The sequence below is a fragment of the Microcaecilia unicolor genome, chromosome 2, assembly GCF_901765095.1.
Source record: "Microcaecilia unicolor chromosome 2, aMicUni1.1, whole genome shotgun sequence".
NCBI lineage: Eukaryota > Metazoa > Chordata > Amphibia > Gymnophiona > Siphonopidae > Microcaecilia > Microcaecilia unicolor.
This window is the reverse complement of record NC_044032.1, coordinates 363,303,736-363,324,655: the sequence shown is the minus strand read 5'-3', so window position 1 is coordinate 363,324,655 and position 20,920 is coordinate 363,303,736. Positions and strand designations below refer to the sequence as shown.

The 20,920-nt window shown below is 43.6% G+C and overlaps 1 protein-coding gene across 1 annotated transcript in view; it reads right to left on the bottom strand.

Annotated features, from left to right (window-relative positions):
• The window catches only part of SRP72 (signal recognition particle 72), a 95,296-nt gene that overhangs the window by 3,921 nt on the left and 70,455 nt on the right, over positions 1-20,920 (bottom strand). Inside the window, exons 15-18 of the mRNA XM_030194510.1 lie at positions 19,269-19,346; positions 14,947-15,084; positions 8,002-8,039; positions 895-1,054 (exon numbers count right to left, since the gene is read on the bottom strand). Coding sequence (XP_030050370.1) covers positions 895-1,054; positions 8,002-8,039; positions 14,947-15,084; positions 19,269-19,346 — 414 coding nt within the window. The remainder of the gene's footprint in view (positions 1-894; positions 1,055-8,001; positions 8,040-14,946; positions 15,085-19,268; positions 19,347-20,920) is intronic.

The window sequence follows — 20,920 nt, the reverse complement described above, 5'->3', positions numbered from 1 at the left end:
GGACAGAAAAAACAATTTAGTGGAAAGACTTAAGGGGTATTTTACTAAATCTTAGCTAGAGTTATTTGCAGCAGGGCCCATAGGAATAAAATGGGCCCTGCTGTAGATAACTCGAGCTAAGCTTTAAAAGACCCCCTTAGAGAATAGAATGGATAACACAAAGAAATTTTCAGTGAAGGAAGAGAGCATAGTTTGTCAAGGAAGGAATAGAAAGTTTTCACATAAGTACATAAGCACCGTCATACTGGGAAAAGACCAAGGGTCCATCAAGCCCAGCATCCTGTCTCCGACAGCGGCCAATCCAGGCTTCAAGAACCCGGCAAACCCCCCCCCCCCCCCCAAAAAAAAAAAAAATGAATAATGTTCAATGGACTTTTCCTACAGGAATCTGTCCAAACCCCCTTTAAATTCTGTAAGGCCAGCTGCTGTCACTACATTCTCCGGCAACGAGTTCCAGAGTCTAACTACACGCTGAGTAAAGAAAAACGTTCTCCTATTTGTTTTAAATCTACCATATTCTAGCTTCATCTTGTGTCCCCTGGTTTTGTTGTTGTTTGAAAGTGTAAACAAACGCTTCACATCTGTCCGCTCTACTCTGCTCATTACCTTGTAGATTTCTATCATATCACCCCTCAGCCGCCTTTTCTCCAAGCTGAAGAGCCCTAACCTTCTCAGCCTTTCCTCATAGGGAAGTCGTTCCATTCCCTTTATCATTTTCGTCGCCCTTCTCTGCACCTTTTCTAATTCCTTCATATCTTTTTTGAGATGCGGCGACCCTGTCTTTCCCTCAAGCCAGACCAATCTAAGGGTGAGGAAGTTAAAGGTTCTCAGCCATTTTTACCTTCCTACTTCTTGCCCCAGTAAACTACAGCTAAGATCATACTCAGCACTCACAGCTCTGCTGCCACCGCAGTTGTTGCTCCCTGGGTTCCTTTCCCGATCTGGTCCTTCTTTTTGCCTTTCTTTCTTCCACGGTAGTAAGAACGCTCTCGCATCGGAAGCCACCTTTCCGCATCAGGGGTAACTTTAGGGTCACAATTCTTTGGCAGTTTCCCTATATGACATTTAATAGAATTATTATTTTCAAAACGATTAAAGACTTATCCCTTCAAGAAAATTTACTGCAAGGATCAAAACACATGAAGTCCACACACACTAACAGAAATACACCCACATACTCTCTTCTGAATTCTCTTACCCGTATTTTCACTACAATTAACACTCCACCCACATAAAAAATTGCTATACCCTAAGGTTTTCGTGACATTGTTCTATCGCCCTATCTTTTCCCCATTGTGACATTCCACTGTTTATACGCTCTAAATGTTGTTTTGACTTGACTTTGTCTTCCCATAACTCCTTATAATGTAACCCATAATCATACTGTAACACATTGTATTTCCATCATTCATAATGTATTGTAAGCCACACTGAGCCTGCAAATAGGTGGGAAAATGTGGGATACAAATGCAATAAATATAAATATAATATAAAAGCAGCTCTCGTAGAAATGTTTATCTGATTACCTCAATCTACATTACTGATGTCCCAAAACATATGCTGGCCTGCTACTCTACATGCAATGCAACGCAAATACATTTATGAATGTCAACTTTCAGCAAGGTAAAACAGTGCTAAGTGCCACCACTGAAAATTAATCTAGAACACTTTAAATGAATAACTTATTGGCTCTTGAACATGTAGCATAAGCTTAACAGCTGAATTTCATCACCAAGCATGTTTTCTGCCCACCCAAAATCAAATCCCTTTTTAAAAAATGTATAATTTCAGCCATTTTGTGAGTAAAAGAGTCAAAAGTGTCCTGGATTAAAAAATACTTCAAGTAACCAGAGAGTCGAAGAGATAAAATCAATAACAATAAACACTTATCTGTATTAAAGTCCAACAGTATCAATTTATAATCGCTACAATCCCGATGCAGAGTATGCTATGAACCTGGAGGAAAAAGCTGCACAGGGCCTGGTTGACGCAGAGAAATGTGCAGCTATGAAAAAGACCATTATTAAATGTATGCACCTTGAAACAGCCAGTAAGGTGAAACACTGGCCACAAGTTGGTGTTTGGATTATTGGAATAATTTTTGATTTCAAAAGCTAAGTGTTTTGCACATGCTCTACTGACTGAAAGTTATTGGCACAGGGTTTCCAGAAAGATACAAAACAATGCAGTTTTAATGATGTATGACTGGAAGTTTTTTATGCTGATGACATAAAACCGAAGGTCAATAAAATCCTAACACCATAAAAAGTTGTGAAAAGGGTGGAGGTAGGGGATCTGAGGCTTTTTCCTCCAAGTTAATAGCATACTTCGCATTGGGATTGTAGTGATTATAAATCAATTCTGGATTAAAAAATAAACATTTATTTATTCATTCAGTACTGATGACCACATATGTGCTTTTGAATATCAGTTTCATGATGTGTCACAGAAATCATATTACAAATCCTTATAATCCTCAATTCATGCTACAGATTTCAAACATTGCATAAAACTTTGCTTTATATTATTATAAAAATAGTCTGTTGATGAAGATGTGCTATGTTCTTCTTTGATGAGCTCATAAAATGTAATGCCGATTTTTAAAAAGGGTTCCAGGGGTGATCCGGGAAATTATAGACTAGTAAGCCTGATGTCAGGTAAAATAGTGGAAACTATTATAAAGAATAAAATTACAGAGCACATAGATAAACATGGTTTAAAGGGACAAAGTCTGCACGGAGTCAGCCAAGGGAAGTCTTGCCTCACCAATTTGTTTCATTTCTTTGAAGGTGTGAATAAATATGTCAATAATGGTGAGCCAGTAGTGTATCTAGATTTTCAGAAAGCTTTTGACAAAGTTCCTCATGACAGACTTCTGAGAAAATTAAAGATTCATGTCATAGGAGACAATGTTCTGTTGTAGACTAGGAATTGGCTATTGGTCAGAAAACAAAGGGTAGGGTTAAATGGCCATTTTTCTCACTGGAGGAGAGTGAATAGTGGAGTGCCACTGGGATCTGTACTGGGACTGATGTTATTTAACATATTTATAAATGATCTGGAAATTGGAACAAGTAGTGAGGCGATTAAATTTCCAGGGTTGTTAAAACACATGCGGACTATGAAAAACTGCAGGAAGACCTTAGGAAACTGGGGCATCCAAATGGCAGATGAAATTTAATGTGGACAAATGCAAAGAGATGCACATTGGGGAGAACCAAATCATTGTAACCTGATGCTAGTTTCCAACTTAGGGTTCAACACCCAAGAAAAAGATTTAGGTGTCATTGTAAACAATGTGTGCCCACTGTGACCTTTCCTGTCAAAAAAATGGTGTCAGAAAAGTCTTGTGGCATCTTTCCTGCCAAGGGTCGGGAGTCCGATGCACTCTGTGCCACTTTAGTCTCACCCTCAGACGCCCCCCCTCCCGGTCAATAGCTCCACAGCAGAGAGGCCTGCCACTACGGGGAAAGTTGCTGATTCCTCAGACGCCTCTTCGACACAAACCATTGCTGGTTGTCAGCAAGCGACGTGCTGCGCTTTCCCCGGAGTCACTATTCAATGAGCACCACCCTTGAAGCAAACTCCTCACTCCTGTGGTTGCAGTAAACAAACCCCCCCCCCCCCCCCCCCTCCAATCCGGACGCCATACCAGGCATGAATTGCACTCTAAAAGGAATCACTTTTTTTTTTTTTTTTTTTGTAAGCACCGGTTGCTCTGTTCCAGCCCAAGGAAAGCCTGAATGGAACAAGGGAGAGGAAGCCAAGGCACACAGTGACCCCAACAGTCGGGGTGGGGAGGGACCCTAGTGCCCTTGATTCACTAGAGCCCCACAGCAGACAGGTAAGCGAGCACGCAATACCCCCACCAAGGGATCAATTTTATTTTGTTTCTTTTAGGCTTTTTGTGTTGTTGTTTTTAAGTGCTCTAAAGCAGTATTGTTCCCTGGAAAAAAAATCCAATTTTAATTCTCTCTTTTTTTTTTGTTTTTAAGTAGCCCCAAAAGGCCCACAGAAACAGGTCTGCTGAGGTGACTAAGAAATATTGAGAGACACAGGACTGCATAGAGTTTAATATAGTGATGTCACTAGTAGTTTGTGTGTCTCCCTATCTGCTGGTAGAAGGACATATACCCAACTCAGAGAATGGTCTGGAGCAGATGCTAAGGAACTCACCTTATCTCAATTCCCCGCAAGTCCCTCTAGCATTGTGCTATGCACTGTCATTCTCCTAGCTCACTCTATGCCTATGACCTTGAAGTCAAATCCAATACTTCACTTCCTTTCACATCTACCATCATGCCAAATCTTCCTGCTTCCTCATCCACAGTAACAAGATGGTGCTGTTCAACATTCTTAATCTTTCACCTACAGAAGTCTCAAGCCAGCTCTTCCAATCTTGATCGATTGGAGCTGGGGATGCTACAGAGGGCGTATTCAGCTTATCATCACTCAATGGCGACAAGTGGCCAGATTTAGGGCCCAGGAATACAGCCCTGAGCAAAAGACTGTGCATGCAGTGACTCAACTGAGTTCTGAAGGGATACAAAGTAAGGGGGACAGTTAAGAATGAAGGCTCTTAGTCCCAGCCCTGGCTCTGAGTTGGAAGTATTGAGCTGCACGGGGACAGAAATTCAACCCGTCCCTGCCCGTCCCCAGTGGAATCCAACCCGTCCCCATAGGGAATGTAACCCATCCCCGTCCGTCCCTGTGGGGAATCTAACCCCCCCCCCCCCCCCCCCAGGGAATCTTACCTGTCCCCGCAAGAATTTAACCTGTCCTCACCCAGTCCCACAAGAATTTAATGGTACATTAAAAAAAATTCCTGTCAGCTCTGTCAGTCTCTGGGTTTGAGCCGTAGCAGTGCATGCAAGGAAGGAAGGGAAGTTGGAACACTCTGATGCGCACATGTAAGACTTCTTTGATTCACGGGCACTGTGTGCTAAGAGATCACCACATGCATGTGACAGTAGGCCAGGTAACATCTGATGCTTGTGCCTATGTCAGAGCTGAGGTCTGCGCATCAGCCCGGGAGCAGAAAGGATTAATAGTAACATAGTAAATGACAGCAGATAAAAACCGGATCAGTCCATTCAGTCTGCCCAATAGTCACAATCATTATCAATTCATGATTACATCAACAATGAATGTGATATTATATGCTTGATTATGGTTTTTCTGTGGCATTTCTGGGACATAGACCATAGAAGTCCGCCTGGCCCTATCCTTATGCTCCAACTGCTGGAGTTGCCCTCAAAGCCCATCCAGCCTATTCATCTTCTCATTTGCGGGACACAGACCTTATAACTTCCATTTTCTAATTAGAGATACTCTGTGTTCATCCTATGCCTTTTTGAATTTCATCACCATTTGTATCTCTACCACCTCCTTAATGGAGACTTTCCACATCTGTGCTGTTAAAGCAAGGAGGAGGAGAAAGCACTCAAAGAACTTTGTACTCGGTAGGCGAGTGGCTGGCTCATGTGCAGCATACACTTCCACAAGAACCCAGCAGGAACTGCTTCCATCCCCACGGGAACCCCATGCAGGTCTCTAGCTGGAAGCCCACAGAAGAAGGAAACTGCCCCATCTCTCATAATCCCCCTTTGTCTTCAAGCTCTAGTGCAAGATAATTCTTGCAGTGCATGTGCCATTCAACTTTATGAAGAGGGGGAAAAAAAAAAAAAAGAAAAAATAGAAGAGGGGCCAGTCTCCACAACTCAAAGCCCAGCAACAGAACAGTGGAGATGACCAAAGAACCAGTGTGCAAGCCAGAGGTATCTTTGAAAAGGGTTCTTTATTAACAACTGCTCACATAACATACATGGGAAAGCACATTACTGCTTAAGGGAGTCGACAAGGGTTGTGTTCCGGCTATACTGCCTGCATCAGTAGTCCAAATTTAAATCCAAATGTGTATATATCAGATGTAAAGGATTATACACCCATCATAATCTGCAGTCTGGAACCATGATGAGGATGAGAAACAAACATCAGCAATTCCACCAAAACTTCTTAGGACGCCTATGTGGAGTTTTTCTCGATCTCAGTGTGGTTCCATACATTTGGATTTAAATTTGGACTCCTGATGCAGGCAGTATAGTTGAAACATGGCCCATGTTATGTTTTATGAGCAGTTGTTAATAAAGAACTCTTTTTGAAGATACCTCTGGCTGCACGCTGGTTCTTTGGTCATCTCCACTGTTCTGTTGCTGCCATTCAATTCTACGAAATCAATAGCTTGACACCTAATGAATTAAACACCCCAACATCTCAGATGCCTGAATCATCCACTGTTACATAACACTAAACAAGGCTTATCCTTTGGTTAGTGCAGCGGACTTTGATCTTGGGGAACTGGGTTCGATTCTCACCTCAGCTCCCTCAACTCTGGGCAAGTCACTTAACCCTCCATTGCTGCAAGTACAAATAAGTACCTATACATACTATGTAAACCACTAGTTGCAAAAACCACAGAAAGGCAGTATATCAAGTCCCATTTCCCTTTCCTTTTGCTCCCTTTCAAAGGACTAAGTCTAAGATGACACTTTTGAGGCAAGGAAACTGTCTCACTCGTTGCAATCACTCATTGCAATCATCAGTTATGTTAATTATCTTAAGTTTGTTTTGACTTAGAGGCCTAGTTATTAACATGGACTACCATTAAGATATGTTATTTTACCACTAACTCAAGCTGATGTGGCACAGGACCATTTTATGCAATGAGACCTAGTTATCAGTAACTGGGGTTAACAGTAAAACAAGTCGTACTGATAACTTCCCCCTTTAACCTGCATTTACTCTGCACATTCCTAAGCGTACTCTGGCAGTGCCATAACGACTAAAAGTATTTTGTCATCATCTTCTGGCATCAGTAGTGTGACAGATTTATGAAACAGTGAGAGATGACATAACAACCTAGTAAGTGACGGCAGATAAAGACCTGAATGGTCCATCCAGTTTGCCCAACAATCACATTTATTATCAATTCAAGATTTAAATCAACAACGAACGTGATATTATATACTTGTTCGTGGTCTATCTTTGGTGTTTCTGGGACAAACACCACATAAGTCCGCCCGGCTCCGTCCTTATAGTCCAACTACTGGAGTTGCTGTCAAAGCCCACTCCACCTTATCTGAATCCGTCTTGTCAAAATTCTGCCCGGTACTGCACTCATGTTTCAAATCACTGGAGTTTCTGTCGAAGCTCTCTTCAGCCCATCCTAAACCGGATCACCATATGCGGGACTTAGTCCATACAAACCAGCCCAGCACCAGCCTTAATTAATGCAGCCAAAGTTGCCATCTAAGCACCACTTGACAAACACATATGCAACCTTTTAAGGTTTGTTTTTATATAATTCATTTTCTAGAGATCCTCTGTGTTCATTCCATGCCATTTTGAATTTCACCAGTTTTTTTCCCCACTACCTCCATCGGGAGGGCATTCCAGGCATCAACTACCCTCTCCATGAAAAAGAATTTTCCGACATTACTCCTGAGTCTACCGCCCTGCAACCTCATTTCATGTCCTCTAGTTTTATCATTTTCCCTTCTCTGGAAAACATTTGTTTCTATATTAATACCTTTCAAGTATTTACGACTGTATCATATCTCCCCTGTCCCTCCTCTCCTCTAGGGTAAACATAGTCAGGTGTTAATATCTCTCTATATAAAAGGCACCACCAACGTTCTATGAAGCCTCCAGCCGGAAGTGTGAAGGGGGAGAGATATCCGGTTTCCCCATGAGTGCCTGCCCCGCCCTCGCTCTCTCTGTAACACAAACAGTGAAGGAAAAAACACAGCAAAGCACGAAATCAAATCGCTCTCTCTGTAACAGTGAAGGATTCAGAGGGGGGAGGGGAGAAAGGGCAGAGGGCAGGGACACACACACTCCCACATGCACACAGAAGAAAACCTTGCTAGCCCCCGTTTCATTTGCATCAGAAATGGGGCTTTTTTATTAGTATATATATATAGTTGACACAGGAATTCTCACCCTTTTTTTTCTTCTTCTTTTTCTTGACATCCCCCTGTCTGGAGACAAAAACACATTTAATCACTTGCATATAAATACGTGGCTTTTCAGACTGTAACGCAGGATATTTAATTTTTCTGCTTTTGCAATGCTACTAAAGTAACCATGGTCCTGAATGGTGCAGAGCATTAAAGCTATCCTTCTCCCCTATATTGTACAGGTCTCAACCCAGTCAAAAGACCCAATAAGGGACCCTGCCCATCTAAGAGTTTAGACCAGAACTGTCCAGTCCTCGAGGGCTGCAAACAGGCCAGGTTTTCAGGATATTCATAATGAATATCATCAAACATATAAATGGCAAGTGACCGTACTCACTCGCAAATGCGCAGTAGAGACTTCCCTCTCTGTCCCGCCCCCGCGTCAATACGTGATGACGGGGCGGGACAGAGAGGGAAACTGCGCGAAGCCGCCGACGTCGCTACCGCTCCGCCCCCCCCCCTCCACCCGGCCCAAGCCCTCTCTTCGGTATTGAACTTACATCGGCGAAACGCAGCACGCAGAACAGCTGAACTCCCGTCGCCCTTTCTTCCCTGCCTGTGTCCCGCCCTCGCCGACGTTACGTCACACGACGGTGGGACACAGGCAGAGAAGGAAGGCCGACGGGAGCTCAGCTGATCTGCGAGCTGCCTGCGTTTCACCGATGTAAGTTCAATACCGAAGAGAGGGCCCGGGCTGGGTGCAGGGGTGGTGGCGGTGACTCCAGGGGGGGGGGGGGGCAGCGGCGAGGGGAGGGGGCCTTGCCAAAACCCCATACTAGCCCGTTTTAACGGGCTCAACGGCTAGTGCATATATAATTCACCTACTGAGTATACACTTATATGTAGTTACAATATTTATTACTACAACAGCAACTGTTCTAAACTTTTTTTTTTATCTCTACAAAATGCTTTTTAAATTTCCATAAACATGGAAAAGTCTAGCCCTATGATTGACTTTTTAAATAAAATAGCAGAATTTGTTATTACAAGGAATTACTTTGCTTTTGAATAGCAATATTATATACAAACTCAAGGCATAGCAATGGGAGCCAAGGTGGCTCCTACAATAGCTTGCCTATATATGGCACAAAATGAATTACTCTGTTACAAAAGTGAGAAAGCCAACTGTGGCTCTAATTCATTAGATATACCTCAACAATTGAAGAGTCCAGCACTTCAATAAGATATATAAAAATCTTCTTGAATTTAAACAAGATGGAGACCTCAACACACCCGGACGCTAATGATAGTTTTCACATCTTTAACTGGGTTTGTTTGTGGTCATCGTTGGTCTCACTTTCTTGTAAATTATTTTGTAATTTTCTTAAAATCCTTTTATTTTAATCAATCCTTCAGATTTTTTCTATATATAGTAAAATGTTGAGCCACAGCTAGTGCTCAACATTTTACTATACAATTAAGTAGACCTTAACTTATAGTGTGGGGAATACTTCAATTATCAATTCTAAGCCTTTTCCAGACACATGCTTATTCATTTAAATACCTCAAACATCTATTTTCACGGCATAGCTACTAATCATAGACATATACGCATTGTTTTTGTTAACCGGGGATCTTCAGATTTTCAAAAGCTTCCACCATACGGGGACTCCGCCCCAAACTGTTAATGGTGTTCCTTGCATCTTCATTGATCAACCCGTAAAAAGAATTGTTTTCTTTTTTGACCTTTTTTTTCCTATTTTAAAAAGCACTTCTGTTCATTAAACTTTTCAAATCTTCTTAAATTAGTATTTTAATCTTATAAATGTTACTTAGCTTAGAATATTTAACAGCAGCGATTTTTCTTCCAGCTCAAACCTCTGCTGACATGGCCAGGGTTTGTTGTACTGCTCTCCCACCTAGTTCAGGAGCCCCCCCACAGGACCCATTCCGCCCAGCAGGGCCATTTGCCCCCCGCCCCCCCCCCCCAAATAAATTGAGAAAAGGACCTCTGCAATCGCTGAAGGATCCACTTCTGTATCTCCACGGGCAAAGATTGAAATAAAAACAGCAACCTAGGCAACACATTCATCTTTACCACTGCAATGCGCCCCCACCATGATAGCCATAGCCCCATCCAGCGACACAATTCTACCTGAATTTGATCGACGATGTAAAAAGAATTGAAGCGGTGCAAAGAAAAGCTACGAGAATGGTATGGGATTTGCGTTGCAAGACGTATGAGGAGAGACTTGCTGACCTAAACATGAATACTCTGGAGGAAAGGACAAACAGGGGTGATATGATACAGACGTTCAAATATTTGAAAGGTATTAATCGCAAACAAACCTTTTCCGGAGATGTGAAGGCAGTAGAACGAGAGGACATGAAATGAGATTGAAGGGGGGCAGACTCAAGAAAAATGTCAGGAAGTATTTTTTCACAGAGAGAGTAGTGGATGCTTGGAATGCCCTCCCACAGGAGGTGGTGGAAAAGAAAACAGTAACAGAATTCAAACATGCGTGGGATAAACATAAAGGAATCCTGTTCAGAAGGAATGGATCCTCAGGAGCTTAGCCGAGATTGAGTGGCAGATCCGGTGGTGGGAGGCACGGCTGGTGGTTGGGAGGCGGGGATAGTGCCAGAGGCTCTATATACACCACAAATAAAAGGGGTGATAGGGGACATCCCTGCCTAGTCCCCCTTCCAACTGGAAAGAATGATGTATACCCTCCATTAATATTAAGACATGCCTTTGGGGCCGCATATAATGCCTCTATCCAGGTACTAAAATTAGATCCTAGACCCATGCAATGCATCACCTCTCGCAAAAACTGCCAACTGACTCGGTCAAAAGCCTTCTCTGCATCAATGGCCAACAGCACCACATCCGGTGAAGAACTCTGTGCTTCCCAAATCAAATGAAGAGTACACCTAATATCACCTACCTGACGTCTTGGGATAAATCCTGATTGATCTATATGGACCAATTGCGGCAACACCCTGGCCAGTCTGTTGGCTAACACCTTAGCCAGGATCTTCGCATCAACATTCATGATTGAAATAGGGCTATAGGATCCACATACAGTGGGATCCTTCCTTGGCTTGGGTAGGACTGTTACCCCTGCCTCAGACATAGAAGGTGGTAATCCATTGCCCTCCTGGACTCCATTACCCACCCTTACCAACAAATCCCATAACTCCCCTACAAAGCATTTGTAAAACCTTGCCGTAAACCCATCCAACCCTGGGGCCTTACCATCCTGATAAGCCCTTGTACCTCCTCTAGTCTGATGGGCTCTCCCAACTGCTCTCTCTCTCTCTCTGCCTCATTAAGAGTCGTTAAAGGGATATGATCCAAATATTGAGCTGTTGCCGTGACTGATTCCCTGTCTGATGCACAATATAAATCCTGATATTTCAGAAAGCATTTTTGAATATCAGAGTCTGTATACTGCCAGCAGCCCTTGACCTCACTCTCCGAGCCCAAAGATAGCGAGCTAACATTGCACTCAATTTGTTAGCAAACTCAAAGTGTTGCTGCCTAAGTTTAGTTCTCATAAAATGTACTTCCACCATCTGAAGTTGAGCCAATTCCCCTCTCACTTTTTTCAGTTCTTCCCAAATCTGTGGAGTAGGTGTCCTCTTATGTTGGTTTTCTAAGCGCAATAACCTAGTACGCAAACTAAGTGAATATTGCCCTCGTTCTCTTTTCTCGTGCCCCCCATTTTAATAAGGTCCCCCACACCACTGCTTTCAAAGCATCCCATAAAACCCCATCAGATACTTCCCCATTATCGTTAAACTGACAAAATTCATGTATAGTATACTCAACCTCTTCCATCACCCTCTCCTCTCCCAACAATGATTCACTGATTCTCCAAAAACCAGCCTCCCAGAATGACTTGTACCTTTAAGCTTAATCCACACTGGAGCATGATCCGAGATTTGTATATTACCAATATTGGCCTCAGCCATCGTGCCCCACCCATTACGGTGAGTCCACATCCCATCTATACGAGTATAAGTTTGAGTGGCATGGGAACAAAAAGTGTAATTACGTTGCACTCCATGTAGCAATCTCCAACAGTCTATCATTTCTAAAGCCTATACAAACTGCATTGATGCTTTGTGACCGGGACCACTATAATGCCCTCCCCCAATCGCGTGATCTAGGCGAGCATTAGGAACCACATTGAAATTGCCTCCCATCATCACCTGTCCCCACAAAATCCATGAAGCTCCCCCAGCAATGCTTGATAAAATGATGGCTGACCCACATTCGGGGCATATAAATTAATCAATGTAAGCTCCTGACCTTGCTAAAAGCCACGGAGGGCTACAAATCTACCACTCAAGTCACGGAACTCCTTCTGTATATGATAACCGCAATCTTGCCTAAAGTAAAATGGCCACTCCCCCAGTCCGTTTAGTCCCTAACCACTGATGGACCACCACCTCCCTAAAGGGCTTCTGATGCAACATATGAGCATCCTGCGGTCTTGTTTCTTGCAGGAATACCACTTCCTGTCAGTTCCTTAAAACTATACAACGCTTGACTGGATTATTCAGGCCATTTACATTCCAAGTCCCCACCACTACAGATTCCCCTTTCCCACCTCCCTTACTTCCCCCTTCCCACCCAAATTGCACGCAGAAGCAAAACCCTTATTAACCCCTTTGTGTTGACCCCTCCTCCCCCTGACCCCGATCCAAATTCCCACACCTACCCACCCCTTCCCCTCCCCTCGTGTCTGTTGATCTGTTCCCCAACAGATCAGCTATCCCCAGAGGAACAACCTCACTCTTCAGGAGGCATATACCTCCACCAACTAAATTCCTGAAGCACCCCCCAATACATATCACCTTGTGCCTCCTCCCCCACTCGCATCCTCCACCTCCCTCCCCCAAGTTGATCCATACCCACTCCCATGCATCTCACAACACTCATTACACCCTTATAAAAACCCATTTCAAACGCCGAATAACCAATAGACTTTTGACACTCCCCATAATATAAAAAAAAAAAAAATCCCCTTCACTCCAGAGCCCAACATACATTCATCCCCCCACCCCCAAAAAAAACCCCCACACACATTGTCATGGTGATAAATCGCAATGTTCACTTCGACCTTCAATTGCTCCGTGATATAGAGGACGCTCCTCAAGACACATGCTTGCTTATAAGATTTCTTTCCTCGGCCAACAGCATGCTGCCATGCAGAGTCCACTCTGGGTTCCGCAAATGACCCAGCCTGCTTAGCGTGTTCAGGGACCTCAATGCACCCCAGAGTCCGTATTGCTGTCCATGCTTCCTCCGGCATCTTCACTTTCCTTGATTTTCCTTCCACTATAAGCCACACCGCAAACGGAAATAGCCACCTGTAACGAATTCCTCGAGACCTCATAAACTAGGTAACCTCCCGAAACGACCTGCGTTTCTGGAGAGTAGACCATGCCATACCCTATCTTACAATTTTTCCAAAGACTTTCCTTCTGTTGACGTGCTTTGGCTAGAATCCGCTCCATGGATAAATCCCTTCTCCACTACTGCCAACTCCAGACTTTGCTCCTTCTGTCTCGCTGCACCCTACGCCTGGAATAAACTTCCTGAGCCCATACGTCTTGCCCCATCCTTGACTATCTTTAAATCTAGATTGAAAGCCCACCTCTTTAACATTGCTTTTGACTTGTAACCACTCGCTTCCACCTACCCTCTTCTCCTCTTTCCTCTACACATTAATTGATTTGCTTGCTTTATTTTTTGTCTATTAGATTGTAAGCTCTTTGAGCAGGGACTGTCTTTCTTCTATGTTTGTGCAGCGCACGCTTTGTAGCACTATAAAAATGCTAAATAGTAGTAGTAGTAGTTAATAGGATAATTTGCAAAACATACTACGATATCTCTTGGGGTGGAATCTCGCTGAGGGCCCAACGCCCGATGTGCTCTGTATATGTAGCTCCACTTGCTGCTCTTCCCCCACTTGGTTTAACAAATAAGAGCAAAACTCTTGAATTACTGTCTCACAATTGCTGAAGAGATCCGTTTCAGAAATCCCTTTAGATCTCAGGTTATACATTCGAGATCTGTTTTCCAGATCTTCCACCTGTTCTTTCAACTGCTGAATTTCCAAATTATCCGTAGACACTGTTTTACGGAGCGTTCCAATATCATCTTTAAGTGCACCAAGCCCATCCTCCACCTCGCTTACTCGGATGCCCAAATCTCCAATTTCAGCTTTAATATCCTTTAAAATGTCTTGCACATCCTTTCAGACCCCCGCCAGGTCAGCTTTCAATTCTTGGAACAAGCCCACCACATCTGATTTAGTGATCTCTCCAGGTCCGTCAAAACCCCACCATAGGCTTCATCCTCCGAGTCATAAGGAATCGACGCCATCTTTTTTGCACTCAAACCTGGCCCCGCCGAGTCTACCTTTGATTTCTCGCCTTGTTCCGCCCCGTATCTGAATCTTTCCAAGCTCTTCTTTGGCGGCATGATGCTGCAACCTCTCCACCAGCAATTTCAACGTTTCAGATCTAAGCAATGTCCCAGGAATTGCATTAATTTTCAATAGCCCCAGCAGAGCTGCGCTTCTATGCTGCCATCCCGAACCGTGACATCACTTCCTCCCTGTTGTGTTTTGTTTTATGGTTCAATATGCGTCAGTGTAAAACAAAAGTTCAAAAAAACAAAACAAAGAAAGGCGGTATATTAAATTCCACCCCTTTCCCTTTCTTAGGGAAATCAGATTTGTAACCCATGCATGCCAGCAGGAGAAAACTGGGACTAGGCTCGCCTGTCTCTGATGGCTGTGCTTAGTAACTCTCTGCGTGTATACATTATGTCACACTGCTCACTGCTGACTACAGTAAAAAAGAAAAAGTCTAAAAACTGGCAAATACTTGTAGTATGACGGCATAGCTCAGCTGCTTTTACTTTAACCTACACACAGACCAGCTTCTCCTTGCCTTTGACATTTCTTACCCCTTCTCATTTTGCTGGTTTTCTCCGGCGAGTTTTCCTGCTTTTTTACGGACAAAGGTGGCCCCTGCAGAATTTTCCAATGCATCCACATCTACTTTGAGTGACATAGAGTCCGATGAGGGCAAGTGTTTGCTAAGACTGCAAAACGGGGTTAAGGACTGAAAATGAAGTGCATGAAAAGCCCTCTACCCAACAGAAAAATGAAATACTTTATATCTCTCTCTATATCTACACAGTTTGCTTTCTATTATTTAAAAAAAAAAATTGTTGGATAAGATGCGATACACTCTCCCATAAAGAGCACACCAAAAACAATTAAGGGGCTTCTACCTGGAGCCTATTCTACAAAGGAAAGTAGGAGCCTACTTTCTTTTACAGAAGACTTATGTAGCAGCACAAATATTTGCATACAATTTAGGTGCGACAATTTACAACAGCAATAGGGTCCATGTAAATGCTTGCACATAGACTGCCAAACACATGTAAAATTATACCCTCCCATTACTTAAAACCATTTAGTCATCCGGGAACGGCTCCTGGCCAGTTAAACGGCACTTAACCGGCTATCTGGCAATATTCAGCCATAGATAGCTGGTTCTCTCCCGCTGAATACTGTCTGTTAGCAGATAATCAGTTATATTGTGCTATATAACTGGCTATCCGCTGATATTCAGTGCATTGCCGGCTAAGTCTGGTGGTCAAATTAGGCCACTGCATTAGCAGGCCTACCTTTGGTCAGTTTCAACTTAACCAGCCAGCTCCGAATATCGGCTTGGCTGGTTAAGTTGAAACTGGCCACAAAACACCCAGATATTCAATGCCAGTAACTGGAAAAGGCCCGGCAATGAATATCCAGGCTCAGTGCCAATTGCGGGAGTCAGCCCGGCTAACTCCCATGATCTGAATATTGGGCCCATAGTATTCTACAATGTACATGTTTAACCGTGCACACCATCCACCTTCAAACTAAGTGCCAAATACATATGCGTATATGCTGATATTCTGATCTTTTACACATTCTTGCCACCCTCTTTATAGAATTATCTCTATACAGCCTAACTTCAAAGTAGCACCTTTATACTGGATATACCTAGTTCTACATATCTACCTTATTCTCTTGCCCTGACCCGTCACATACACACATGCTATATCAGGGGCGTAGCCAGACAGCAGATTTTGGGTAGGCCTAGGCAACAAGTGGGTGGGCATCAAGTGTTCTCCACCCCACCAAAAAAATATCTCAGCTGGTGGAAAAATGCTTCTCTACACCTTGGCAGTCTGCAGCAGACGAACTGAAAACTGAGCATGCGTAGGTGCCAGTACCGTGGAGAGCAGCATTTTCGTTACCATCAGGGGGAAGTCTTCAGCTGGCAGAGATTGGGATCCTCACCAGCTACCGTTAAACGTATACTACTGTTGGGTGGGCCTGAGCCCTATGTGGGTGGGCCCCAGCCCACCCAGGCCTACCTGTGGCTACGCCACTGTGCTATATACAGTGGCAAAGGTAGTGGGCCAGAGAGACAGGAGGAGGAAGCACAGGGGAAGGGTACTTTACAAACAATCAAAGAGGAACAGGCAATGATTTCTCAGGTTTAGGGAGTTTGTGGCCCAGTCCCGGAAAGGCAAAAAAACAAATCAGCAGTCTGTTGAAGCAAGGGCACAGAGGGTGGGACAGGGGATTCCCATAGGGGCACAGGCAGTATGAGTTAAAGCAAAGCAACAAGGAAAAGCCTACATGACCCATGGGATCTGGAAGAAGACATGGAGACAGACAGAACCTGCAGAGGAACTGCCCAGGAGAGAAATGGAATTTCTGGAGGCAGGTACAGAGAGATTAAATTCTGTTTTTCAATTAAAAAAAAAAAAGAAAAAAAAAGAGGCCTATGTGGGACGTTGGCAACAGTGAATGTTAAATGTTGGACTGGTTGGTGGTTTCCTTACTTTGTTCTCTCTGGCATTTAGTAGGGACAGGAGAGAGGCGAGAAGGTTTAAAACTAGACTGAAAGGGAGCAGATTCATGTCAGTGCCATTATGAGACTCTGTAGCTGGGAAGATCAATGTCAGAGACTGTGGGCTGATCCCTAGCCGAGAATCAGTAATGTAAACATGTGTGGACAGAAGGTTTGGGCTGCTATGCTCAGCTGCCTGGACTTTAGGCAACCAGTTAAAAGGGGAAGTATTCAATTTTGTTCAAACCACTAGAGAGCAGAAGAACACAGAAGAAGTGTCATGATGTAACAGGGAACCTTTTGGACCAGTAAAGACAGAAGAATATACTTGCAGTTGAAATCCTTTAGAAGGGGGCTTTTATCCCTTCCTTTTTCTTTGCTTGCATTGCTGAGGAAGGGAACTGTCAACATAAGTGTGGGTTGTGTTTGAAGCTAGTGTGGAGGAAGAATGCCAGGGAGGAACTAGCTTCTCAGTTAACTCACCTCATATTGATTTTGCTGGAAGTAGAGTTGACATTTATACAAATTCTACTAGGCCTAGAAAGGCTGTGTTGTTTTATCTAGTTCTTGTTCCTGATGGAGAGAAAGCTGAAGTTCCTCCTGGATCAAGAAGCCTACAACCCCCAAATCATCTTCTATTAGAACAAACCACTGAATAATGGAACACAATTGTTTCCTCACTGCTTGTTAAAAAACGCAACTGATGGCTAGTAATTGCTGCTTTAATATATTGAAAGCTGCTAATCAATATCCCTAAGTTGAGCAAGACTCCGTTTGTCATATTGAATGTATGTTTTGAGAAAGAGCTTATTGGTCTTACTGAATGTGGGTATGTTTTTCACTATTCTTATTACGTGTCACATTGTGATCCGCCAAGAGTTGTAGGATAGTGCAGAATAGAACATTTTTAAATAAATAAGTAAACATATGGAAAAAGCATGTAGGGCATGGTTCATGGAATTCTTTTTCAGTTTGTATGCATGGACATAGAAATCTGTATCTGTTCCGCCTGTGTCTGTTTTGCATATGTGGGGTGTGCATGTGAATGTGCAAATGTATCCCCAAGTTTGTTTTCTGATCAGAACAGATAGGAGGGGAAGGCAGTTTGAAAGGTGCAAGTCCTTATCACTATGTTACAGTGAATCACAGTACGTACGCTGCAGCTGTTGAACTGATTCTCCCTTAGAAATGCATTGATGCATTTTGGAGGAGGGGTGCTTCATTTCTCTTCTGCTCCACCACCACACGCAAAAGCATCACTTGTATAGTATAACATTCTCTCTTCCTGTAACTTGGACTATCTTCCAGTCCTCCACCCCCAGTGCCTTGCCATTTGCTGGATTCTAGCCAGTAAAATTGTAAGCAGGCCAGGCAGGTTCGTTTACACCGAGAGGAGGATTGAAGGGAAAGAGATCGAACGGGAAACCTCCAGATAGAGGCTCCTAGTCATAAGCACATTTTACAGGACTCCCCTAACCATATGGGCTCAGTGTGTATGTAGTTTGCCAGTGTCTTACTCTGGCGACAGATATCAATTGGCAATACATACAGTAACTAATCAGAAAACTGCTTTGTTTCACTGTACATAAGTTTCTATGCTGCAGCAGATGGAACCACTTCTTCTATAGATATGTACTGAGACAGGAAGGGGAAGGGTGCTTATTTATCTTGAGCCCTCCAGTCCAATTTGGCCCATTTTTTAATTCAATGTGTTTTTTTTTCACCTGTGGTTTTCCCTCCATGGTAAGTTACATTTTTGGAGAATTATTTTACTCCAGGACAAAACTTTTCAACCTTTTGTATACTTCTTTCCAACTTCCATTGGGTTGCAAAGAATAAAAATCTGTTAAAGTTTTTTTTCTCCTGGTCATCACATGCTTCTTTCTCTGTTGGAGATAGTTAAGCTTCCTATTTCATCTACTCAAATTAGTTAATAAAGTGATGACATGCAAAATGGACCAATTAGCAAAGCTAACGGTACTGAAAAGTGCACAGTTTCTCCCACAGAAAATTTCAAAGCTTATTTAGGCCAAATATAGGCAATTTTATAACTCAAAGGTTTGGGATGGGGGTAGCAATTACAGTTCTTATTGTCAGGGTAACGAAGCATGTAAATTAACTACATTTTTATTTAAATGTGGAGTGATATATAGCTCACTGTGGACAACCTGAAAACCAAATGTGGTTGTGATTTACTGAGGACTAAACTTTCTCCTGATCTAGAAACTTATACCAAACATTTTTATACCGTATTCTACAAAAATATAAATATATTACTAAAGCCTTTTACAAACATACCATTCCTACTCATATGCTTCATAAATACACCTTATTCTTCCTTAGCATGCCAGGTTAACACAGAGAAAAGGATACACTTTTGCTTTCTCAGGATCTACCAGGGAATAGGCAGAGATGAGTTGTGCCAAAGTGTGAATATCTTTAGGATTTTGTCTGAAAGAAAAATAAAACAAGTTACATATTTTAGTGGTTCTCATGTTGCAGGAGACAATTTAAACAAGCAGCAAGCCACACAACTGTGAATGTGTAGGTCCATGTTTCTTAGCCTCATAGGGAACTAAGTAATTACAGCGCAGAGAAAAACTGTGAACACACATAGAATAAGAATTACAAGTTCTTACACCAGCCTTGTTTGGTTTCCCTTATTTAATGAAAAGTATAAATGAAACAATGTTTAAGACACTATGTACAATGTAAGGCTGTCAATAAAAACATTTTTCAAGGGGCACAGTCATCATCAGGGGCTAACGTTAAAACATGTTACTTTACCACCAACTCATGTTATTTTAGCATAGGTCCCATTTTATGCAATGAGACATGGGGGGCATTTTCAATACGACGTCTAAGTCCAACTTTGGACGTTTTGCTAAAAACACCCAACATTCAAGTGGGGAATATAGCCATTTTCAAAACAGAAAAATGGCTATTTGCTAGATGTTTTTGTGCTCTGTGCATTTATCTTCCCCCCCCACCCCCGAAAATGGACCAAAAGGTCCAAGTGAAAAACACACAAAATCAAGCCATTAGGATGTAGAAGGAGCCAGCATTCTTAGTAGACTGGCCACACAGACATCACAGGAGGACAATGGGGCACCCTAGGGGTCACTGCAGTGGACTGCAAATAAATGATCCCAGGTAACATCTCACCCTTGCTCCCTTATCTTGTCGGCTGAGCCCTCCAAAACCCACTACCCCCAACTGTACACCACTACAATGCAGGGGCCTATCTGGAATCCGGCGGTAGGGGGGGCCAGAGCCAGAGAGAGGGGGCACATTTTTGCCTCCCTCCCCCCCCGGCCGCCTCTTTCCACCCCCCCCTGCCGTCAACCCTCCCCCGCTGCTTACCTTTGCTGGCGGGGGGCCCCAACCCCCGCCAGCCGAGGTCCGACCCGCAGTCTTCATATTTCGTCTTCCTCAGACTCCTCCGTGGCCATGCTGTAAGTAACGCTGCTGATTCGTTGAATCCAGTTCGGAGTCTGACGTCGCAGCACGTTGTACTGGATTCAACGAATCAGCAGCGTTACTTACCAGCGGGTCGGACCTCGGCTGGTAGGGGTTGGGGCCCCCCGCCAGAAGGCGTGACTAAGTCAGAAGGCGTGACTAAGGGCACAAACTCATCAGATGCAAACAGGGAAGGCTAGAGACGGGCAGCAGGGCTTTAAATAACGCGATGCTTCAACGTAGGTAATAAAAAAAGTTGGATGGGAGCGGGAGGGGAGGGTGGGGGTGAAGGACAATCGCTGGACATGGATGGGAGCGGGAGGGGAGAATGGGGGGCAATGGAAAATCATTGGACATGGATGGGAGCGGGAGGGAGGAGAATTGCTGGGCATGGATGGGTAGGGGGCAGGGGAGAGAAGACAATTGCTGGGCATGGATGGGTAGAGGGGGGCAGGGGAGAGAAGACAATTGCTGGGCATGAATGGATAGAGGGGGAGAGAAGAGATTTGCTGGGCATGGATGGGTAGGGGGGCAGGGGAGAGCAGAGAGTTTCAGGACATGGATGG